Source organism: Acomys russatus, chromosome 24 (assembly GCF_903995435.1).
Source record: "Acomys russatus chromosome 24, mAcoRus1.1, whole genome shotgun sequence".
NCBI lineage: Eukaryota > Metazoa > Chordata > Mammalia > Rodentia > Muridae > Acomys > Acomys russatus.
In genome coordinates, this window is record NC_067160.1 from 48,511,608 (window position 1) to 48,536,278 (window position 24,671).

At 47.1% G+C, this 24,671-nt stretch overlaps 1 protein-coding gene and 1 non-coding gene across 2 annotated transcripts; both read left to right on the forward strand.

Annotated features, from left to right (window-relative positions):
- The first annotated feature begins 4 nt into the window (after positions 1-4).
- On the forward strand, positions 5-22,064 carry Rabepk (Rab9 effector protein with kelch motifs). Its single transcript, XM_051166665.1, has 8 exons — positions 5-420; positions 2,994-3,052; positions 5,912-6,069; positions 10,054-10,206; positions 14,963-15,124; positions 15,959-16,108; positions 20,626-20,775; positions 21,755-22,064. The coding sequence occupies exons 2-8, from the start codon at positions 3,000-3,002 to the stop codon at positions 22,045-22,047; spliced, it is 1,119 nt and encodes a 372-aa protein (XP_051022622.1). The 5' UTR covers positions 5-420; positions 2,994-2,999; the 3' UTR covers positions 22,048-22,064.
- Positions 22,065-22,697: 633 nt separating this feature from the next.
- Positions 22,698-22,801, forward strand: LOC127207777 (small nucleolar RNA U13). The gene has a single exon (XR_007832983.1). It is a non-coding gene; the product is annotated as a small nucleolar RNA U13 (small nucleolar RNA).
- The last annotated feature ends 1,870 nt before the right edge of the window (positions 22,802-24,671 follow it).

Below are 24,671 nucleotides of genomic sequence, written 5' to 3' on the forward strand. Positions count from 1 at the left end.
GACCCGCCCCATGGGTGGAGCCACATCCAGGACAAACCCCGGGCTGCGGTAGGTAATTGGTGCTGGCCTATGATCTCCGGGCTCCCCCATCTGGAAGAGAGCGGACCCCTTCCCTTAAAGCCGTGGGGTCTGAGCACGGTATCCCGGGCAGTGTTCCTGGTCTCCGGCCGGCCACATTAGCAGAAAATAGGCAGCCATTTCTCCCTGACCCTGACTTCTTTCACGCGGAGATGTGGCCCGGAGAGGGGACCTAAAGGAGGTGGCTAGGAGAGTCCCCGCCATGCGGACCGGGCCCCTCTGAGCCCTTTCTGACCCTTGGTCAGTAGCCTAAACCGCAGGTGGGCCTCATCGGTGCATCTCTCCTTTAATCCCTTTTCTTCATTGGTTTGTCTTTCACTTCTGCTCACTGCGGGTCTACTGGTAAGTTATCAGAATGAATCAGAAGGCTAAGATTTTGGAATCTAGTCTAGATGGTTTTCTGTTATTATTTTGTGACAAGAGTCTCGCTATGTAGCGCGGGCCTCCACTAAACCTCAAGCCTCCCAAGTGCCAGGGTAGTGCACCGCCTTGCCTGACTACAGACTTTTAAATGGATAGTTACATTCAGGGGTCTGAGGGTGTAGTTCAGCCAGCAGAGTGCTTGCCTAGCGACAACTAAGCCTTGGGGGTTCGAGCCCCAATACTGCATAAAACCAGGTATGGTGGTATTTGCTTGTAATGTCAGCTTTTGGGAGGTGGAGGCAAGAGCAGCAGAAGTTCAAGGTCATCCTTGGCTACAAAATGAGTCAAGGCTAGCCTAGACTACCTGAGATCTTGGCTCTAAATAAGTAATAACTTAAACAAAAATAATTACATTTAGAATGATTTCTGTAACATGGTGGCTATAAATCCCTACTATCATATAGGGGTCCAAGCCCAACTTCTGCTGATTAAGCCTCCCTGCCAAGTGTGTGTGTGTGTGTGTGTGTGTGTGTGTGTGTGTGTGTGTGTGTGTTATGTGTATTGCTGATCCCTGAGGCGGGAGCAGTGACTTGAGAGACTGAAAAGGGAACATGTCTTTTGTTTGTTTGTTTGTTTGTTGTTTGTTTGTTTGTTTTTTGAGACAAGGTTTTTCTGTGTAGCCTTGGCTGCCCTGGATCTAGATCTGTAGACCAGGCTGGCCTGGAACTCACATTGATTCACCTGCCTCTGCCTCCCTGCCTCCCACTAAGGGAATTGGAATTAAGCCAGGGCCTTGCCCACGCTAAACACGCACTCTACCACAGAGCCACACCCAACTCCTTGACACTGGCTTTAAATATCAACTAGCAGTGTGCAGGTTGGCAGGAAGGAACGATGGGGAGGCAGTAATTACCACAGAGCGATTGCTAATGCTAATAAATCCCCAGTGGACAAGGCAGTGCAAGTTATGTAAGGGGTCCTCCGCTCAGTATTGCAGAGGAGGCCCCCCAAAAAGACACAGGCCATCCAGGATAGATGGACTTACACAGTGAGACAACAAAAAGATGTAGACCAGAAAGCTTGGTTTTCTGTGGCATGTTGAGACCACGATGTATCTCAGAATTCAGTATTAATCAGGTTCTTAGTTGTTCTATTATATGTACGTATGTATCTATATATATGTGTGTATATCTTTCTATTTGTTTGTTTGTTGTTTGTTGAGGCAGGATTAGCCCTGGATGTCCTGGAACTCACTATGTACACTAGGCTGGCATTGAAATCACATACTCACTTGCCTCTGTCTCACCAGTGCTGGGATTAAACCAGAGCCTGGCTCTTAAAATATATTTGTAATTCTTTTTTTTTTTTTTTTCAAGACGGGGTTTCTCTGTGTAGCTTTGACTGTCCTAGACTCAATTTGTAGACCAGGCTGGCCTCAAACTCACAGAGATGCGCCTGCCTCTGCCTCCCCGAGTGCTGGGATTACAGGCATGTGCCACTGAATCTGATTTTTTTTAAGGTTTATTTATTTATTATTATGTATACAGTGCTCTGCCTGAGGGCATCAGATCATTTTATAGATAGTTGTGAGCCACCATGTGGTTGCTAGGAAATTGAACTCAGGCCCTCTGGAAAAGCAAACAGTGCTCTTAATCTCTGAGCCATCTCTCCAGCCCCCCAATTTTAATCCAGTTTTTAAGTTAGCCTGCAGAACTGTGTGTTTCATTATGGCATTTGCATATATATGTAGCGTACACTGTTCTGATTTGTACCTCCTGCATTATTGCACTCTGTTTTGCCTGTGGGCTTTTTGTTTGGGTGGGGAAGGTACAGTTTTTGTTTGTTTTTGTTTTTTGAGACAGAGTTTCTCTGTGTAGCCCCAGCTGTCTTGGAACTCACTCTTTGGACCAGTCAGGCTTTGAACTTAGATTCCCCTGCCTCTGCCTCCCAAGTGCTGGGATTAAAGGCGTGAGCCACCACTGCCTGGCTAACCTGTTTTATCTGTAATAAGGATTTTTAAGACTTCTGACATTTGATACATTCTCATCCCTTATGAGACTCACATTAGCTGAAACACTTCAGTAGCTATGTTGTGTCAAGGACTGGAGTATAACTTGAGATCAACACTTCCCCGCCATGTGTAAGGCCCTGGGTATGGACCATATCATGGTCGGTGGGGGGGGGGCATGCTGATGGGGGGGGTTGAGGATAAGACACACACATACAGTACTGAAGCAGGATTGCCTGGGGTTGGAGGTCAGCCTGGGCTACTAGAGCTCTTGTTTCAGAAGAAGAAAGGATTCTACCGATTGGGATTTGTCAGTCCTTTCAACTTAGTGCGTTCAACCTCAAAAGGTTTGGTTTTTTTGTCTTTTTTGTTTGTTTGTTTGTTTCCTTCCCAGTTTTGGGGATCCAACGGGGCCCCTTGCTCATCCTCCCACTCTACCGCTGAGCGCCTACACATTCCAGTAAGAAAGGTTTGCGAGGGGTACAGCTGGATTTGTGGTGGGGTGGACGGATGCCTGAACACGGCCTTCCTCTCTCCTGCACAGGACATCATGAAGCAGCTGCCAGTCTTGGAGCCCGGAGACAAGCCCAGGAAAGCTACATGGTCTGTAAGCAACGATTCAAACACCCACAAGAACCTGAGTTTTTCTTTCATTTATATGTAGTTTACTGACACACTTGAGCGTCATTGCAAAGGGGCAGCAATGAAACTGTGCTAATTAGACTCAAACTGTCTGGGAAGGTCTTCAGAGGAAAGATGGGCGGGGGTGGGGGGGCAATAATTATCACAGAGCAGCTGTTAATTTTATTAAAATCTGTTTACCAGCAACCATAAAGCACTGGGCATCTGGCATCCTCGGCTCCCAACTCTTAGGTCCCTCCCCAGCTGTGACTTTAGGGAATTGAATTTGGATTATACCGGTCTCCGTGTTCGTTGGCTGTTTGTTAAACCCTTCATTTGACATCTCACACTGGCTAACAGTGACACCTGCTGTATAGGCTCCGAAAGTCCCTATGTAGTGATGCTAGAGGCAGAGCAAGCGATGGCGTATGACAAGCACTGAGGGACCAATAGAAGGCTGAGAGAGGTGCAGTGTTCCTTCCCACAGGTCTCCAGCTGAGCCTCCATGCCCACTTCCCAGGCTCTGCCTTGCTCCAGAGCCATCATCACACGTGAGCTCTAGGGTAAAGCCCTCTAGAGAAGTGGGAATGCAGCTTGGTTGCAGAGCTCTGCCTAGCATGTGCGATATCCCGAGTTCGATCCCCAGCGCTGAACATGTGATAAAGCAAGCACCTTAAATGAGAGCCTGCACAATCTGCTTGTACCTGTCTGTCCAACCTCAAATGTCTTTTCTTTTTCCTAAAGATTTATGTGTTTATTGCAGTTACTTCTTCTTTTGCTGTTTTGTTGTTTGAGACAGATTCTCATGTAGCCCAGGTTGGGTCCTAACTTTTAGAAATCCTCCTTTCTCAGCCTCCTAACTGCTGGCATTATAGGCATGGCCGCCAAGATGGCCTTGTTTTGTTTTGAGACAGGCAGTCTAGTATTCAGACAGTAATAGGGTCCCTTGAAGTTCAAGGCTAGCCTGGACAGTGGCGAAAGATTTTTTTTAAAGATTTATTTATTATTGATACAGTGTCCTACATGTACATCTACAGGCCACAAGAGGGCATCAGACTACATTATAGATGGTTGTGAGCCACCACGTGGTTGCTGGGAATTCAACTCAGGACCTCTGGAAGATCAGTCAGTGCTCTTAACCTCTGAGCCATCTCTCCAGCCCTTGGTTTTGGTTTTTCAAGACAAGATTTCTCTGTGTAGCCTTGGCTGTCTTGGACTCACTTTGTAGGCCAGGCTGGCCTCGAACTCACATCAAACTCCACCTGCCTCTGCCTCCTGAGTGCTGGGATTAAAGGTGTGAGCCACCACGCCCAGCAACAAAAAGAACTTTTATGGTCAAACTTTTCTTTGGCTGTGAAGGCAATGAAAGATATCCACGTGACCTTTAAATGCTACACAAATCCACATGTCAGAACAGATCTGAAGGGGGGGGGGCGGATCCTGAAATCACTGATAGTGACAGAGATGGGTGTCCCGTAGAAACCACCAGGACAGAGGGAGTGAGGGAGTGAATCCGAAAAGCAAACACAGACTGAGGGAATGGGATTCCTAGGGTACTGGGAGGCTGGAATCAGAGAGAGAAGGAAGCAGCTGCCAGAAGGTGAGAACACCACCCAGAGCAGATTCCAGATTCTGGAAAAGATGCAGGAAACAGGGAGGCGTCAGGAGTGCCAACCAGAGAGGTCAGATGAGACAGGACCCAGAGAACCGTCTGGAAATAGTCCTATTCACTGTGTGCCCTAGCACACCTGGAATCCCACGCTTTTTGGGGGCGGGGGAGGCGCAGCAGGAGTATCGGGAGCTTAAGGTCTTCCTGGGCTGCCTGGAGCTGCAAGGCCAGCCCAGACTTTATGAGACCCTGTCTCAAACTACATTTTTGTTTTGAAAGCTTGAAATGCTTTGTTGTTGTTGTTGTTAAGAACCAAAATAAATGTAGCGCGGTGGGGACTGGGGGGGGGGCATGGGGGGGGCGATCCCTGGTCCTGCATTTCAGCTTGGGTTCCATTTGGTTGAGGTTTCCAAGCCCAGAAAGGCTCTTAATGGATTTTATACAATCCTTATGGGGCTTAATCCATGCATTCTGGAGAATTTTCTCCACAGGGAGGCATCATTGGCTGTTGACCAGGGCCTTGGCACCATGGGTGTCCCTGTGAATAAGATGATCCCCTAGCTACTAGCTATTAGCTAAGCCACTGCTTGCACCCTTGCAAGCTCTGCTTAAGTCTTCACCGCTCCCTTTGGAAGTGAGAAGCCTTGCTTCCTAATAGAGCAAACTGAGCTTCAGGAAGGTCAAGTGACTCCCAAATGCCTCACATCTAGAAAGTGCTGGAGCTCACACGTGGGCCAGGTCCATCTGACTCCACCCGCCACACTCATAACGCCCCGATGGTGCCAAGGCACAGCAGTGTACATCGCTGATCTCTGTTCCCCTGTGTGCCACAGAGCCCCGTGTGAGTTAAAAGTCCAGACAAAACTGAAAAGCCGGCAGACACTGGGCAAAGGGAAACAGTTAGTCAGGATTGTGGCACTCTCTCTCTGCTGGATATACCTTAGAAAGCAGGAGAGAGCCAGTGAGACAGCTTAGCAGCTGAAGCCACTTGCCCAGTAAGCCTGGTTCAGCCTCTGGAACCCACAGAAAGGTGGAAGGAGAGAACCAATTGTACATATTTCCTCTAACCTCCGCATTTGCACTGTGGCAAATACACGTACTCACATACATGAGTCATAATTAAAATGTAAATCATTGGTATGTGTGCCACGCCTTTCATCCTGGTGACTGTTTTGTGAGGGACGGAAGAGTCTTCCCATACAGGCCTCCTGAACACATCTTCCCTTTGGCAGGTACACTTTGAGTCGCCCTGGAGACAGACCCTGCCCTCGAGTTGGCCACAGCTGCTCATATTTCCACCCAGTTGGTGATGCGAAGAGAGGAAAAGTCTTTATCGTAGGGGGAGCGAATCCAAACCAAAGCTTCTCAGATGTACACAGCATGGATTTGGGTAAGATCAATGCTGCAGGGTGTTCCTAAAGAGGCCAGCTCTTCTGGCTGTGGTGGTGAACATCTTTGGTACCAGCCCTGGGGAGGCAGAGGCAAGATAGTCCTGGAAGCCTGGTCTATATAGATGTTCCAGGCCAGGAAAACACAGACCCTGTCCAAAACTACTACTACTACTACTAATAATAATAGTAATAATAATAATACCAACTCAGACCAGACAACAGAGTTTTCCTCTTAAAGAGAGGAATATCAGCCCAGCATGGTGGCCCATGCCTTTAATCCCAAGACTCAGGAGGCAGAGACAGGCTGATCTCTTGAGTTCGAGGCCAGCCTGGTCTATAGAGTTCCAGAACAGCCAGGGCTGTTTCAAAGAGAACCCCTGTCTCACAAAAAGAAGAAAAAAATAGAGAAACATCTTTATTGGTCCCTAAGGTCTCAGCTGACCCTTAGCACACGCCCACCTGTTCAGCACATCCTTAATTTGGGGAAGAGTCTGTATTGAGCCCTGGAAATTCAGAAATTGGTTATTTGTTAACAGTTCTAGGGGGCATCAATGGCCCTCATTTCTCCTTCTGTCCACCTTCAAATTCATCATCAGGTCTTGCTTTTATCTGCCTCCCACTGTGTTTGTCCCTTCCCATGACCACAGGTCACGCCACTGCCGTCTTCCGGCTAGACTTGGAATCAGGTTCACTCTGGTCTACCTTGCATCCATGTTGGCTCAGTGCACAATGCATGCACATTCCATCCCTTCCCAGGAAGTGTTGCGTTTTGGTCCAGGCGGGGGTGTTACTTTGTTTTGAAGCAGCCTCATGTAGCTCAGGCTGGACTTGAACTCATGGAGAGGCTGAGCATGACCTTGAACTTGTGATCCTCCCAAGGACATCTCTGTGCTCCTTCACCTGGTCTAGGCAATGCTGTTGATCAAGCCCTGGGCTCCTCGTATGTGAGGCCAGTGCTCTCTCAGCTGAGCTCCTTCCTCATCCTCTCTTTCCCTGCTCTCCCACACGCCACATTCACTGCACTGAATATCCATCAGTCCCTTGAGCGCGCCTTGAGCTCTCTGGCCTCCAAGCCATTGCTCATGCTGTCCCCTCCGCATGAGAAGCTCCTCTCCATCCTTGTCATCTGGCCGGTCCTGGATTCAGTGTCCCTCCTGCCTGGAAGCTTGCTCTCCAGCTCTAGACTGACGAACACACTATGGTCCTCTGTATCCACGCTGTCATATATGTTCCCAGTTCCCCCTTTGAAGAACTTTTTGTTTGTTTGTTTGTTTTTTGTTTTTCAAGACAGGGTTTCTCTGTGTAGCCTTGGCTGTCCTCGACTTGCTTTGTAGACCAGGCTGGCCTCGAACTCACAGCGATCCACCTGCCTCCGCTTCCTAAGTGCTGGGATTAAAGGCGTGCGCCACCACGCCCGGCCCCTTTGAAGATCTTACTGCACCAGAGTATAAGGTCCTTGGGAACAGACTGAAGCTGTTCTACTTATGATTGTATCACCACCCACTGCTAGAGCATATAACCAGAGCAGGCACTTTGTATTTAGATGAATGAATAAATGAATGAACAAAACTGTGAACAAATTATTGCTATGTGCTATACAAAACGCAGAGTTGAAAGTTGGTGACCACGTATATGTTTGGGCATGGTCACGTAACATTTCTGTTATAATTGTGTGTGGTGTGTATTTATAAATATATATTCATAAGTATATTTTTCTATAAGATTCATAAATACACATTGATTTTTTTTTTTTTTTTTTTTTTGGAGACAGGATCTCTCTCTATAGCCCTGGCTATCCTGGAACTTGATATCTAGACCAGAGTGGTCTTGAACTCACAAAGATGCACCTGCCTCTGCCTTCCAAGTGTTAGGAGATTGGATTAAAGGTGTGTGCCATCACACCCAGTCCAGGTATTAATATTTCCATTACGATTTTTATTTTGTACACACACATGGAGGTTAGCGGACAACTTGGTCAATTTTTTTAAAGATTTGTTTTGGGGGGTTTTTTGTTTGTTTGTTTTTGTTTTGAGACAAGGTTTCTCTCTGTAGCCCTGACTAACCTGGAATTCACCCCAAAAACCAGGCTGACCTTGAACTCAGAGATCTGCCTGCCTCTGTTGGGTTTAGAAGTGTGCACCACCACGACCCAGCAAGATTTGTTTTATTTATTTTTAAAAATAGAGATGATTGACTTAAAGAATTACTTTAAGAAATATATTTCATGTGTATTAGTGTTTACCTACATGTCTGTGTGTGTGCCATAGAGGGAGTTGAACCCATTGGAACTGGACTTAAGAGAACTGTAAGGCCCCATGGGAACAGAACCTGGGCATTCTAACTGCCGAGCCGCCACCGCTCCAGCCCATTATCCTATTTTTAAATATGTGTGAGGCATGTGCGTATGAGTGCCAGTGCCCTTGCAAGTCGGAGACGCTGGGTCCCCTAGAGTTGGAATTCCATCCATACTGAGAGTTGAGCTTGGGTCCTCTGCAAGATTAGCAAGTGCCTCTAGCAGGCCCCTCTCTCCAGTCCCAGCTGGGTCCATTTCTGTATGCATAGGTGGTCTGTGAGCGAGCGATTCAAAACTGAAACAACAGAAAGGAGGCTGGACAGATGGCTTAGCGGGTAAAGAGAACCATTGCCAACCCTCATCTGAGTTTATCCCTGGGAATCTCTCTTTTTTTTTTTTTTTTTTTTTTTTTTCTTTTGGTTTTTCAAGACAGGGTTTCTCTGTGTAGCCTTGGCTGTTCTAGACTCACTCTGTAGACCAGGCTGACCTCGAACTCACAGAAATCCTCCTGCCTCTGCATCCCGAGTGCTGGGACTAAAGGTGTGCGCCACCACGCCCGGCCTCTGGGACCCTCTTGATGGAAAGAAGCTGTTCTCTGACCTCCACACATAGGCTGTGGCACACACACAAGGGAAATAGAATGTAATTAGAAACTTTCAGTTGCCATAGCTGGGCTTCTCATAACAATTTTAAGAGGTCTAACATCAGTGTTCCCGCATGGTTACAAGGCAGCCATCATTTAGACCTATAGATGCGGTCGTCATTCACAGAGTCACCACAATCTCTCTCTCTCTCTGCTGTGCAGGCCCTGGAATCTCTACTCAGCACTAGACAAACCAAGGTAGCCCTCGAGGAGCATACCTTCTAGCTCAGCTATATCATGTCTGTCTGTCTGTCTGTCTGTTCTGTCTGTCTGTGACAGGATCCACCTAGGCAGTCCATTCTAGCCTTGAGTTCTCTGTATAGCCCAGGCTGGCCTCAAACTCAGTCCTTCTGCCTCCACTTTCCACCTACTGGGATCCCAGACGTGTGCCACCATGCCAGCTTCAATCGTGTTCCTGCAAGTTCTGGGGGCCACGGCGACCTTAGCAAGGCCACCTGGACCACAGTGTCCTGTTGCAGCTGTCGTTAGCTAACAGCACGGTGCCTATAAGGTCCTGAGTTAGTGATTTGCTAACTAAAAGAATTAGTTGTTTTAGGCCTTGTTATTTCTGTTTGCCCACTCTTGGGGGGGGTGAGGGGTGGGGGTGGAGATCTTATAGATTCCAGGAGTGTTTTGCAGAATCTAAGGACAGAAAGAAAGAAAGAAAGAAAGAAAGAAAGAAAGAAAGAAAGAAAGAAAGAAAAGAATAATAGCCCAGGCTCATGAGAGAGTGGAAACTGGATCCAAGTGGACCAGCTGAGCCAAGCAGCCACCTCCAGCCCTGTTAGTTAGTTACAACTAGAAAGTTAGTGTTATACGGATGTCCCCTGGACTCTGGGGGGAAGAATGGAGACCGTTTCAATGAAAGGGTTCACGGGCCAGGCAGACAGGCTGACCGTGTATACTAGCGAACACTTCAGAGTTTCTGTTCCCGTCCGAGGTTGGTCACTTATGCTTGTGCCTTTGTTTCCACTACCATCCCCAAATTTGTCAGCCAGAATTACCCGCTGACAGCCGCAATCTAAGGACTGGGTGAATGTTTTCTAGAAACACTGCAGTGGAACACGGCCACCAGGGAAGGTCTTCTGCCTCGGTATGAACATGCCAGCTTCATCCCCTCCTGCACCCCTCACAGCATCTGGGTGTTTGGAGGTGCAGACCAGTCAGGAAACCGAAATTGTCTGCAAGTCCTGGATCCTGGTGAGTAGACAGACAGATGGTGTCTATTTCCTCTTTTCCATACACATATGGAGGCAGCTGTGTTGCTGTGCATGGACTTGCCATCGCCCCAACTGACCTATTGTACTTTGCTGACCCTCATAGAAATAGAAATTTATGGATTTTATTTTTTTTCGAGACAGGGTCTCTCTGTGTTAGCCTTGGCTGTCCTGGACTCTCTTTGTAGACCAGGCTGGCCTCGAACTCACAGAGATCCGCCTGCCTCTGCCTCCCAAGTGCTGGGATTAAAGGCGTGCGCCACCATGCCCAACTTTTTTTTTTTTTTTTTTTTTTGAATTTTTGAATTTGTGTGTGTGTGTGTCTGTGTATGTGTGTGTGTGAGGGGGGCATATACATTCAATGTTGTACATGTGGAAGCCAGAGGACAGCTTGTGGAAGTCAGTTCCCTCCTTTGACCATGTGGGTCCCTGGGATCAAATGCACCTGGCTAGCTGAGGACTCATCACCTGCCCCCAAGCGATGGAAGGTGCCATGCAAGGACCTGATAGGATTGAATTTTCTTTTGTCTCAAATATTGAAATTTCTTTGTAGTGTTTGAAAGTATCTTTTTAGACACTCATTTGATTGGTTTGTAATTCTCCCTGCCCTCCCTGCCTGGAATGTAAATGCCTTTTTTTTTTTTTTTTAATGCTTAAATTTTTTAAAAAACCTGTTTGAGTGTTTTACCTGCATGTTGGTCTGTGCACCATGTACCTGCAGTCCCTAAGAAGGCCAGAAGAGGGCATCAGATCCCCCCTAGAGCTGGTGTTACTCACGGTTGTGATCCACGAAGTAGGTGCTGGAAACCACACCTTTGGAAGAACAGCAAGTGTTCTTAACGTTTGTGCCATCTCTCTAGCCTCCCCCTTCCTTCCTTGCTTCCTTGCTTCCTTCCTGCCTTCCTTTTCTTTGTGTTTGGTGTGTGTGTGTGTGTGTTTTAGAGACAGAGTCCCCATCATGGGACTTTCTCTGTAAACCAGGCTAGCCTTGAACTCACAGAGATCCATCTGCCTCTGCTTCCTGAGTGCTGGGATTAAAGGCTTGAGCCACCACCACTTTCTTTTCCTTCTTTTTTCCTTTTTCTTTTTGTCTTGAGACAGGGTCTCAGTGTGTAGGCCTGGCTGGCCTGGAACTGTTTATGTAGACCAGGCTGACATCAATCTCCCAGACATGCACCAGCCTCTACTCCCAAGTCCGGGGATCAAAGGCGTGCATCACTGTGGCTAGAACGTAAATGCTTTGAGGCGAAGGCTTTTCTCATTGTTTCTGGAGTCCAGAACACAATCAGTTATGAAGTACACTCTCCACTGGTCTCCTGGCCTGCACTGAAGCTGTTTTATCTGGAACACCATTATAGAGTATCGTGGTTAAGCTGGGTCTGGTAGTACAGGCCTGGAACCCCAGCTACTGGGGAAGCTGAGGCAGAAAGGTCACAAGTTCAAGGCTGTTCTGGGCTAGTGTGACAGTCGACAGTTGAGATCAGGCCCAGGGATAGGCAGAAGTAGAGTCTGGTGTGTCTGAATCTCTTGGTTTGATTCCTAGAACTTGGGGGAGAAATAGTTCAGGTTGAGTGTGTGTTTTGCTGTGCACTTACCCACGACCTTAAGCAAAGCTTGTCTCTGCCTCAGTTTTCTTTCCTGTCCCAGTGGGACAGTAATGGTTCCTCCCTTAGGAACTTGTTGAGGATTTAAATCAGCAGCTAACAGTCACTGTTACTAATCCACACAGATTTGAAAATTGGAAATCAGGTCTGGAGAGATGGCTCAGTGGTTAAAGAGCCCTGTCTGCTCTTCCAGAGGTCCTGAGTTCAAGTCCCAGCAAACACATGGTGGCTCATAACCATATATAACAAGATCTGATGCCCTCTTCTGGTATACAGGCATATATGCAGGCAGAACATTGTATATATAATAAATAAATAAATCTTTAAAAAAAGAAAAAGAAAATTGGAAATCAATTCTGGAAATCCTCCTTTTAAAAGGTGGCTGGGAGAGGGGTGGGGCTGTCCTCACTCTGTAACCCCGGGCTAGCCTGGAACCAAGATCCTCCTGTCACAGTGTCATAAGTGTTAAGTTCACAAGTATGTCCTGGGGCCAGTCCTTTTGGCTCTGGATGACAGCATTTATTTAAAAACAAAAACAAAACAAAAAAACCTACAGGCCTATAAGCCCAGCATTCTGAAGACCAAGGCAGGCAGCTCTCTCGGAGTCTGAGGCCAGCAAGGCCTACATAGCAATTGCAAGCCAGCTGGGCTTAAGTAGTGAAACCCTAACTCAAGACAAAACAACAAAAACAAACCAGTGAGACTCTGGAAGGCTTTTCTCAGAGATGGTCACTTTGTTTACTCTGTTTGCTTGCGAGTGTAGGCTCAGTCTTCCTGACTTGTTCTGCAATTACAAGCTTGAGCCAGCCACCATACCCAGGTTGAGTTTCAGTTCCTGGGAGCCAAGCCCTGCCTTGATCTGCAGTTCTTGAGCGGTCTCTATGCTTTGATAAAGGCCACAGCCCCTTCCACATGTACTCCCACATGCATTGCAAATGCCTTGTGTGGCGTTTTGTATGTTGAACGCAGATTTTATTATTATTATTATTATTATTATTATTATTATTATTATTATTATTATTATTATTATTATTATTATTATTATTATTTTGGTTTTTTGAGTCAGGGTTTCTCTGTGTAGCCTTGGCTGTCCTGGACTCACTTTGTTGACCAGGCTGGCCTCGAACTCACAGCGATCCACCCATGTGCTGGGATTAAAGGCGTGCGCCATCACTGCCCGGCATGAGCGCAGATCTTTTTCAAAAGGCTCAGAGTTTTTCTAGACAAGAAATAATACTCGAGGCTGGAGAGATGGCTCAGAGGTTAAGAGGTTAAGAGGCTGCTCTTCCACAGGTCCTGAGTTCTAGTCCCAGCTACCACAAGGTGGCTCCCAACCATCAATAATGTGATCTAGTGCCCTCTTCTGGCCTGCAGGTGTACATGCAGGCAGAGCACTGTATCCATGATAAATAAATAAATCTTTAAAAAAAAGAAATAAGAAAGAAAGAAAGAAGAGAAGAGAAAAGAAAGAAAGAAAGAAAGAAAGAAAGAAAAGAAATACTCAGTTTGATGACACTAGTATGGGACTCTGACAGATCTGGCTTCGAACCTCTGCTCTCCTCTTCAGAGGGCCTACAACGTGTCTGGCCTTCCACCCCTCTCTCAGGGGTGAGTGAGAACCAGGGAGGGACAGAGAGCTTGGGTGACCGTCCTGCCTGAGGAAGGCACTGAGTACTGAGTGCGTTGCTTTTGTAACAGTCACCTTTCTTTTGAAAGGAAAGAAACATCCCTGTGTCCCTCACGTGGTGAGCTTTTGTTTTAAAGACAGAACGGTAGAAAACACACAGAACATGGTATTATAAAAACCATTCAACAACACTCGGCAGGCAGAGGCGGGATGATCTCTGAGTTGGAGGCCAGCCTGGTCTACAAAAGGAGTTCCAGGACAGCCAGAGAAACAGAGAAACCCTGTCTCCAAAAACAAACAAGCAAACAACAACAAAACCTGTTCAGACCGGGGCTGGAGAGATGGCTGAGTGGTTTAGAGAAGTTGTTGCTCTGACAGAGGACCCAGGTTCGATTCCCAGTGCCCGCATAGGGGCTCACGGCTGTCTGTAACTCCAGTCCAGATGATCTGACGCCCTCTTCTGGCCTCTATGAGCACTAGGCACGCATATGGCGCACATACATAGTTCCAGGCAGGATACTGATACACATCAAATAAAATAAATGTTAAACATGTGTTAAAATGCCTGGCGTGGGTGGCGCATGCCTTTAATCCCAGCACTCGGGAGGCAGAGGCAGGCGGATCTCTGTGAGTTGGAGGCCAGCCTGGTCTACAAAGTGAGTCCAGGACGGCCAAGGCTACACAGAGAAACCCTGTCTCGAAAAAGCAAAACAAAAACAAAGTGTTTAAAGCCCAGCAACCACCTGCTAGCCATACCACCTGTAAGCACATAACAGTGTAGCTTGGCTTCAGTCCCGATTTGAGAAGGGATAAGGCGATGTTTGTTTGTTTGTCATTTATTATTCAGTCAGGTTATATATTGTGCCTCTGAAATTGCAGTGAGATTGTCTCTTTCTTGCTTTTTCTCTTTTTTAATGTATTTTATGTATGTGAGTGTTCTGTCTTCATATACACCTGCATGCCTGAAGAAGGTATCGGATCCCATTACAGATGGTTGTGAGCCACCATGTGGTTGCTGGGAATTGAACTCAGGACTTCTAGAAGAGGAGTCAGGGCTCTTAACCTCTGAGTGCTCTCTGGAGCCATCTACTTTCTTTTAATGGCCATATTTTCTAGGGACTTCGGCACAGTTGGACTCTGGCATCTAGTGGGAATGGATTTACCAGACTTTGGGCTCCTGAGTGTACACGCTTGTCAGGAGAGCGAATGAGGGCTCAGACATGATATTGACCTCACTCCAAACTGAACTTCCTCCTTCTGAGCTTTGGGGCATTGGACGTGTCGGGACAGCCTCTAGTATCAATCATCCTGTCCCTCCTTGGCTTGCGGGAGTATGAGCTCCCTGCCTAAAGCTGTGTTGTGCTGTGCCTGGCAAGCACGACCAAGAGTCATGGTGAAGGTCTGCAGGTGTGGATCAGTGGTAGAATGTGAGCCACGCAGGCCCGAGGTACAGATCGCCAGTACCTCCAGCCTAGGCCTTTCAAGTGTTTATGTTCTCTCCTGACTAGAAACCAGGACTTGGAGCACACCAGAAGTGACTGGCGACCCCCCATCCCCGAGAACATTCCACACATCGTCGGCAGCTATTGGAGACCAGCTATTTGTCTTTGGGGGAGGAGAGAGAGGTGCCCAGCCCGTACAGGACATGAAGTTGCACGTATTTGACGCAAGTATGGACCGGGCATGCCTCAGTTATCTCTCCAACAGCAAACAGGGTCTTGAGAAAAGATTTTTGAGCTAAGCAGAGTGCTTGCCTCGTGTGCCTAGCGTGCAGCAGGCCTGCCCACGTTGAGTCCCTAGCACCACACAAACCAAGCATCGTGGCAGATGTGTGTCTGTAATCCCAGCAGGTGTGAGATCATGCCCTGCCTCAAAAAATAAGTCACGCTGGCTGTATTCGTACATGTCTCTAATCCCAGCACTATGGGGCAGAAGCAGGCAGATCTCTGTGAATTTGAGGGCAGCCTGGTTGACATAGTTCTAGGCTAGCCATGGCTACATAGCGAGCCCCTCTCTCAAAAACAAAAAATGATGACAGAAAGATGGTGACTCTGAGTAGGATGTAGCGCAGTGGTTAGGCACGTGCTTAGTGTGTGCAGTCCCCTGGATTTGATTTCCTCTTCCTCTCAAAAACAAAGCGAGAAAGAAAACAACAACAACAACTCCGAAGGCTTTTCACAGAAGAAGCAAACACGTTTATTTTAACTTCGGGGAAGTTCTTGGTTGAAGCTTAAGGGACATATTTTTCAATCTAAAGCAAGACATGGCTTCCTACTACCCAGATGTAGGGCCCAGCATGCTACGTTAGTGGCTTTGCAGTCTCCAGCCCTAGAAGTGGCCACGTAGAGGTTGTCCAGTAGGATTGAGTTCTACATGGCTGGTAAACTGGGGGGGTGGGGGGGTAGAGGAGAAAGGGCTGAAGGTCGCTTCCTTCTTGGGGTGCCCCTGCTCTGGGAGGTGCTGGAGAGGCATACCAACTGGTGTTCCTGAATTTACTTTTGTAGATGCTCTGACGTGGTCTCAGCCAGAGACACACGGAAGTCCTCCATCTCCCCGGCATGGCCACGTGATGGTGGCAGCAGAAACAAAGCTCTTCATCCATGGAGGACTGGCAGGGGACAAGTTCTTTGATGATCTCTATTGCATTGATATAAGTAAGTGTGTAACAAGGCCGGGGCCTCGTATATTCAAAATTCTTTAAGATGTGCTTTGAAGGAATCCAGCTTTGCTCTAATGTGTGGCCATCTTGACTAGCTGTTAGAATCTTTCCTAGATTCCGAGAAGCGTGGTCTGAATAATAAGGAACGAAAGGCTGGAGAGACAGCTCAGCCGGGAAGCACACTGGCTGCCCTTTCCACAGGACCTAGGTTGGATTCCCAACATCCATGAGGAGGCAACTGCGTGCCCAGAGTCTGTTGCCCTTTTCCGTCCTCCACAGGCACTGCATGCAGGTGCTGCACAGACATCCAGGCAGGCAAACACTGCACACACTAAATAAGTAAATCAGATATGTAGGTGGGTAGACAGACAGACAGACAGGCAAATAGGTAGACCTAAAGAAGAAGAGCAGGAGTAACAAGAGGAAGAAAAAAAAAATATATCATTAATAGGAGCTGGAGGGATGGCTCAGAGGTTAAGAGCACTGGCTGCTCTTCCGGAGGTCCTGAGTTCAATTCCCAGTTATCTCTATAATGAGATCTGGTGCCCTCTTCTGGCAGGCAGGCACACATGCAGGTAGAACATTGTATACATATTTAATAAATCTTAAAAATAAATATGTTATTAGTAACTGGGGCTGGAGAAATGGTTCAGCAGTTAAAAGCACTTACTGCTCTCTCAGAATACCCAGGTTCAGTTCCCAGCACCCACACTAGACATCTCAAAACATCTCCAGGGAATCCAAAACCTCTGGGTCTCAGCTGACAACTGTGTATGTGTGCACACCCACACGCACATAGTTAAAAAATAAGAAATTCCTGGGATGGAGAAATGGCTCAGCCGTTAAAGGCTAGGCTCACAACCAAAATAAGAAATTTCTAAAGTTTTAAAATATTTTATGTGTGGGTGTTTTTCCTGCATGGATGTCCGTACCATATGTATGTAGTTCCTGAAGAGGCCAGAAGAAGGCATTGTATTCCCTAGAACAGAGTTTCTGGTGGTTGTGAGATGTCATGTGGGTGCTGGGAATTGAACCTAGAACTTCAAGAAGGGTTGAGCCATCTCTGTAGCCCCTAAAACACATCTTTTAAGTTTTTTTTTTGTTTGCTTTTTTTGTTTGTTTTTTGTTTTTTCAAGACAGGATGTCTTTGTGTAGCCTTGGCTGTCCTGGAATTCATTCTGTAAACCAGGCTGGTCCCAGCCTCACAGAGATCCACCTGCATCTGCCTCCTGAGTGCTGGGATTAAAGGCCTGTGCCACCACTGCCTGGCTTGTTCCCTTTTTTTGCCTTTTGTTTTTTCTTTTTCTTTTTCTTTCTTTTTCTGAAACAGAGTCACACTACCTATAGCATTGGCTGCCCTAGAGCTTGCTATGTAGATCAGGCTGGCCTTGAACTCATAGAAATCCATGCCTCAGCCTCCCAACTGTTGGGATAATAGGTGTGCATGACCACACCCACTGTATCTATTTTTTATTTAATTATTTACTTATTTATTTACTGCTTTGGTTTTTCAAGACAAGATTTCTCTGTGTCCTGGACTCACTTTGTAGACCAGGCTAGCCTCGAACTCACAAAGATCCGCCTACCTCTGCCTCCCAAGTGCTGGGATTAAAGGCATGCGCCACCTGCCGACTATATCCATTTTTAAATGCAGTCATTCCCAAAGACTGTGTGTGTGTGTGTGTGTGTGTGTGTGTGTGTGTGTGTGTGCAGGCACTGTTATCTCCTCCAGCACCCTGCCCTTTTTCATTGTGCTTTTCTTTTTATATATATATATATATATATATATATATATATATATATATATATATATATACATACACATATATATATATATTTTATTTAAATTTTAATTTATGGGCATTGGTGTCAGATCTTGGAGTTACAGACAGTTGTGAGCTGCCATGTGGGTGCTGGGAGTTGAACCCGGGTCCTTTGGAAGAGCAGGCAGTGCTCTTAACCACTGAGCCACCTCTCCAGACCTCATTGCGCTTTTCTACATTGTTCCCAGCTAGAGCTCTTTCGCGCCTTAGCTCTTACTCCATGTCTGGTCTGGATAACAGAGGTAGGCGACCAGAACTGCGTCTTGGCTGGGCTGCATGGTCAGAAGCCGGGGGGGGGGGGGGGGGGGTGAGAAAGCTAGAGAGCACCTGAGTGATGTCTCGGCCCCTGAAGGGCTGGGCTCTCCTCTGAGCCTTTCCAGCTGTGAGCTGCATCCAGGGAGGGACTTCCTCTTTCCTTTATCTGTGTATTTCCAGCCCTGCTGCGTCTGGCCAGATAGTGGGTGAGTACCTGTCTGCTCATGAGTGGATGGATGAAAGGATGAACAAGGGCGGCCTCACTCCAGACTCCAGAGCGAAGGGATGATGGGCAGATGGCACAAGACCACCCCTGCAGAGTATTTGAGTCCATACAGAACCCTGGGCCCTAGGAAGCAGGCTCACCAGCTGGAATTCCTTCATTGGCTACAAGCTTTTCTATTTATTTATTTGTTTTCAAGACAAGTTTCTCTGTCTTGGAACTGGCTTTGTAGACCAGGCTGGCTTTGGACTCACAGAGATCTAGCTGTGTAGCCCAACCTCAAACTCACTTCTCCTGCTTTGACTGCGGAGTTCAGGGACTTGGGACATATGCTCTCATGCTGTTTCAAATAAGATAGGATTTGGTCTTGTTGTTTTGAGGCAAATTCCCTCTATGTAGCCCTGGCTGCCCTGGAATTCACTGTGTAGACCAAATCGGCCTCAAACTCACAGATCCACCTGGCTCTCTCTCCAAGTGCTGGGATTAAAAGTGTGCAGCATCATTCTTGTCTGACAATTCTTTTTAATGATTTTTTTCTGATATGGAGAAGTTTATTATATGAGCACAGGTGGGAGAGAAAAGGAAGGGGCACACCCTAGAGTGAGACAGACGAAGAGAGGAAGAGAGAAACAAACGTTTTTAAAAATTTAATGTACACTCGTGAGAGAGTTGGATCCCCTGGAATTGGAGTTACAGACAGCTGTGAGCTGCCGTGTAGGTGCTGGGAACTGAACTCAGGTCCTCTGGGAGAGCAACCAGTGCGCTTACCCACTGAGCCATCACTCCAGGCCCCTTGGCTGATAATTTTCTAAGACTGTCCATTATCCTATGCCGAGTTCTAATGTAAAACCCAGGGATAGGAATGTACTTCATTTAAATGCTCCTTTTTGAGAATATGTAAAAATAGTGTTGGGAGCCAGGCTGTGGTGGCGCACACCTGTATTCCCAGCACTTGGGAGGCAGAGGCAGGCAGATCTTTGTGAGTTCGAGGCCAGCCTGGTCTACATATGAGTTCCAGGACAGCCAGGGCTACACAGAGAAATCCTGTTTTGAAAAACCAAAACAATAAAACAAAAACAGTGTTGGGAGTGAGGGCTGAATTGCAAAGTTGCGGCAGAGAGGATGCAGGCTCTGCAGCCTTGGTATGTCCAGCTGTGCCACTTACAAGCGTCTCTGGCAAGTCTCCTTCCTTTGGTCACCCTGTGTCGAAGCTGCTGTTGGAGGGCTGGAGAGATGGGTTGCCATCTTCTAGAGGGCTGGGGTTTGATTCCTGGCACCACATGGCAGCTCACAGCCATTGTAGTTTTTGTCCAAGGGAATGAAATACCTTTTTCTGGCCTCCATGGGCACCATGCACAAATGTGGCGCACAGACAAACATGCAGGCAGAACACACATGCACATAAAATAAAGAGTTTCTCTGTGTAGCCCTGGCTGTCCAGGAACTCACTCTGTAGAGCAGGCTGACCTTGAACTCAGATCCATCTGTCTCTGCCTCCTGAGAACTGGGATTGAAGGTGTGTGCCACCACCCCCTGACTAAAAAAAAAAAAAAAAATCAAATCTTTCTCTGTGTGTGTGTGTGTGTGTGTGTGTGTGTGTGTGTGTGTGTGTTGTTTTGTTTTTCATGACAGGGTTTCTCTGTGTAACCCTGACTGTCCTGGACTCACTTTGTAGACCAGGCTGGCCTCCAACTCACAGAGATCCACCTGTCTCTGCCTCCCAGAGTGCTGAGATTACATGCATGCACCACCGTGCCCTGATAGAAAAATCATATCTTTTAAAAATATATTTAAAACATGCAAGCATGTATGGACACACACACACACAGGACCTTACAGTCACTCTTAAAGGTTTCACATTTCTCAGCATACTCCAAAGAGCATCAGAATCCCAGGAGATGCTGTTTAAAACTGTAGATCCCTTGCTCCAGATTAGAGAGCAATTCAAGCTGGCCTCCCTCAAAAACAGTTCCGCACACTGAGCCTTTCTCCGTTACCTCTCAGAGATCCCCACGACCCAGGCATGGCATTGAACACCTTTAATCCCAGCATCAGTAGGTTCAAGGCCAGAGAGACTCCATCTCAACAATGCAAAAAAAAAAACAAAAACCCACCTCCCTGTGAATGCTCCTCAATTATCCCTTTGCAGACTTCAACAGATAACAGGAAGTCACGTTTTAAGCTCATGTGCAAAACTCTCTCTTGTGACAGCGAACATGAACTGGCAGAAACTTGGTCCCACCGGGGCTGCTCCGGCAGGCTGCGCTGCCCACAGCGCCGTGGCTGTGGGAAGACATGTGTATGTGTTTGGGGGAATGACTGCCACTGGGGTGCTGAACACAATGTACAGGTATGACACAGGTGAGCAAGAGTCCCTCCTGGTCTTTAAACAACCATGCTTTGGTCCCCTCATGTCTACATTCAAAGGAAGGGTGGGAAATGGCTTTAGTGGGTAACAGTGCCAACACGAGGACCCGAGTTTGAATCCCCAGCATCCATTAAAGCCAGGCATGGCCGTGTGTGCCTGTAACCCCAGCACTGGGGACCACAGACAGGCTGCAGCCGGCTCACCTGAAACAGCAGCTTCAGGTCCAGGGAAAGACCCTGTCTCAGAGGAAACTAGGACCGAAAGTGACAGTGGAAGACATCTGAAGTCCTTCTCAGGCCACTTTCCTGACATACACACAAACATGCACACGAGTGAGCATCCATGCACTAACTAATTAAATCCAAAGGAATGAAAACTAAAGAATGACATCATTAATACACAGAAGAAAGGTGTGGTGATTCATGTCTGAAATGCTAGTAACTGGGAGTCTGAGGCAGGAGGATTTCTGAGAGCGAAAGGCCAGGGTGGGCTATCTAAGTTCCAGGACAGCTTGGGCTCAGAAGGGGCTCCTGTCTTAGAACTGGAGAGGTGGCGCAGGGGCAGTTGCTTGCTGTCCTTGTGAAGGACGAGGGATTCAGTTGCAGCTAACAACTGCCTGTGACTCCAGTACTTGGGGATGCAAAGATGACTCCCAGCATCCCTGGGCACCAGGCATGCAAATGGTACAGACATGCAGGCCAGACCCCCATGCACGTCTCTTAAAAACAATGTTTTTTTTTAAAAACAAATACCAAACAAAACCCCACAGAAAAACAGGGTTTCTCTGCGTAGCCCAGCTGGTCTGAAAACGGCAGCAGTGCTCCTGCCTGGGCCTCCAGAGCACTGGAGATTACAGGTGGTCAGCATCAGGCCCAGCTTCTTTTTCCCTTCCCTTCCTCTTCCTGGCTTAACTGATGCAGAAAATCGCTTAGTTTGTGGAAACAGGACCCTTTGTTCTGTCCCCCGACTTAGAAATGCAGCACTGGACCTTACTTCAGTTTGAGACTTTGCTCCCTGCTGGACGATTGGACCACTCCATGTGTGTCATTCCATGGCCAGTGACGTCTACCTCTGACAACGAAGACTCGGATTCTGTCCTTCAAAACTGTGAAGCTGAGAAAGGGGATGCTGTGGACAACCAAGGGACTCTGGGAGATGGGTCACCTGAGGAGAGTCAGACTAACACGTTGCTCTGTTTTGTTTTCGGTGGGATGAATACAGAAGGGGAAATCTACGATGACTGTGTTGTGACTGTAGTTGACTAATAAAACCCACATTTTTATTGCTTGTTACTTTTTTTTACAAAAGTGAAAGCTCCGCTGAGTTATACTGCCAAATACTCTCTAGACAATAGATTCTCTTAACCAAGAGCTGTGGTGGTGGTGGCAGCGGTGGCACACGCCTGTAGTCCTAGCGCTTGGGAGGCAGAGGCAGGCAGACCTCTGTGAGTTCCAGGCCAGCCTGGTCTACAAAACGAGTTCCAGGATAGCCAGAGCTGCATAATGAAACCCTGTCTTGAAAAAGCCATTGTGTGTGTGTGTGTGTGTGTGTGTGCGTGTATATATCTTGCACTTAACAACTTTGGTAACCGGATAGCCAGTATAAGCAATTCCATTATAAAGTCTTACCAGTGATAAAATCTGTAGATACCCAAGCTAGGTATTGAAGTAGACATTTATCAATTGGAATCTCTTTTTAATATATATTAGCTGATCACTAGAAAAAAGTACAGAACAAGGGGTTGGAGAGATAGCTCAGCAGTTTCTTGTTCTTACAGAAAACCCAGGTTCAGTTCCCAGAACCCACATGGTAGCTGACGACTCTGTCTTTAATACCAGTTCCAGGGGATGCTCTGCAGGCAAAACTCAATCTAAAATTAAAAACAACAAAATACAGACAAAAGTGGGGTGCGCAGCCCTTTTTTTGGTTCATAAGCATGATGATTGTGTGTCCATGCATGACATGCGCCTCCCTCAGACGTTGTCCCCCTAGACGTGGACACATTAGCCCTCTCTAAAAAAAAGGAAAATCTGAGTGTGGTGGTGCACGCCTTTAACCCCAGCCTAGTTTACATAGTGGGGCCTGTTTTGTGGTTTGTTTTAAAGGAGTGCTAGCAATGCAGGGCTAACCACCCCTACACCCAGCATGAAGCCGTACAAGTCAGTTGTAAGCTTGGACTGGGCTTTGGCCTCCAGACTTGGCCCAAACTCTTCTGTTAGTGTTTTTGAGACTAACAGCCTAGGCTGGCCTCAGAATTGTCATCCTCCTGCCTCAGCATCTCAAGAGTGCTAGGATTACAGGCATGTGCTATCATGTCCCTACCCACGCACCCACCCACCCCCATCCCTGCTTTGAAAATAGGGTGGACAGAAGTGGACCAGATGAGGTAGGACCTCAGAGTGGAACCCTGAGCTTGGTGTCGTCCTGCCTCAGCCCACCTCCTGCATGTAGAAATTACTAGCATGAGTTGTAATTTTTGTGCATTTTTGCACAAAAATGAAGCACGACATTACTGTTGACAGGGTTGCTGTCAGGTCCTCAGATCAACCACTTAGTAAATTAATCTTACGGCTGGTTGGTTGGCCAGTTAGAAAATACCCATCTTAGCCGGTGTGGTGGCACATGCCTGTAATCCTAGGCAGAGGCTGAGGGATCTCTTGGAGTTCAAGGTCACTCTGGTCTACAGAGTGAGTTCCAGGACAGCCAGCTCTAAAACTGAGAAACCCTGTCAAGGAAAACAAAACAGGCATCTTTGGGCAGGATTGAGTTTCATGTCAGCACTGGACAAAACTTGGTTACCTAGAACTTCCCTTTCCTGAGGGGGCCAATCTGAGCAACTCTCAACCAGTCCTTAGACTATCAAGTGACAACCACAAGACATCTCAAAATGGGGGTTCTGACCAAATTAGGGTTCAGAGCATCTTTTGGTTCATGAACTACACTAACTGAAGCTGGTATTTCCTGCCTCCAGCCTGAGCCACTACACCTAACATGTGGTGCTGGTTATCAAACCCAGGATTTCATGCATGCTGCACAAATACTCCACTAAGTCTGCATCTTTTTATGTTTTTTTTTTTTTTTTTTTCTCTCTACATAGCCCTAGCTGGCCTGGAACTCACTCTGTAAACCAGACTGGCCTCAGAGATCCTATTGAAGGTCTGTGCCACCATATACTTTCAACTGTTTATCTCCAAATATAAATTACATACTAACACCACCCAATGACATGGAGTGTTTGGCACATTCAAGGGCCTGGGTTTGATCTTACACAATAAAATGTAAGTGTGCAAGTCATCAGGTCACTCCACTGTTTTTCCAGTACAGAGGATTAAACCCAGGGCTTCACACTAGTGCTAGGCAATGCCCCAACTGTTTTTTTATCTTTTGAGATAGCCTCGGTTCCTTAGGCTGAGCTTGGGCTCACCATCCTGCTACATCCTGGAACATCAATTCATGAGAATCCAGGCAGTTCCATAGCTGTACTTGTAATAAATGTCAGAAAGGGTCATGGTGGTGCAGTTTTAATTCCAGTACCCAGGAGACAGTTGTATCTGAGTTCAAGTCCAACCTGGTCTACAATGTTGAGTTCAAGGACAGCCAGGGCTACACAGAAACCTTATCTTGAAAACCTGTAACTAAAACCAAACCAAAAATCCCAGAAAACAACTTTACAAATGGTAAGATCTCAGCCATGTTTGGGGCTGGAGAGATGGCTCGGCTCAGCAGTTAGGTATACTGCTCTTCCAGAGGACCCAGGTTCAAAGCAGGCACTCACATGGTAGCACACAACTGTCTGTAACTCTAAGACCTGAGACATTCATGCAGGTAAAATACCAACGCTCACAAAATAAAGGTAGTTATTTTAAAAAATTTCAACTCTGGGTGTGGT

Coding starts and splice junctions, on each gene's coding strand:
- Rabepk (XM_051166665.1), top strand. CDS start 3,000: ATGAAGCAGCTGCCAGTCTTGGAGCCCGGAGACAAGCCCAGGAAAGCT. Junction 6,070..10,053: donor TGTACACAGCATGGATTTGG/GTAAGATCAATG, acceptor AATGTTTTCTAG/AAACACTGCAGTGGAACACG. Junction 10,207..14,962: donor TCTGCAAGTCCTGGATCCTG/GTGAGTAGACAG, acceptor TCTCCTGACTAG/AAACCAGGACTTGGAGCACA.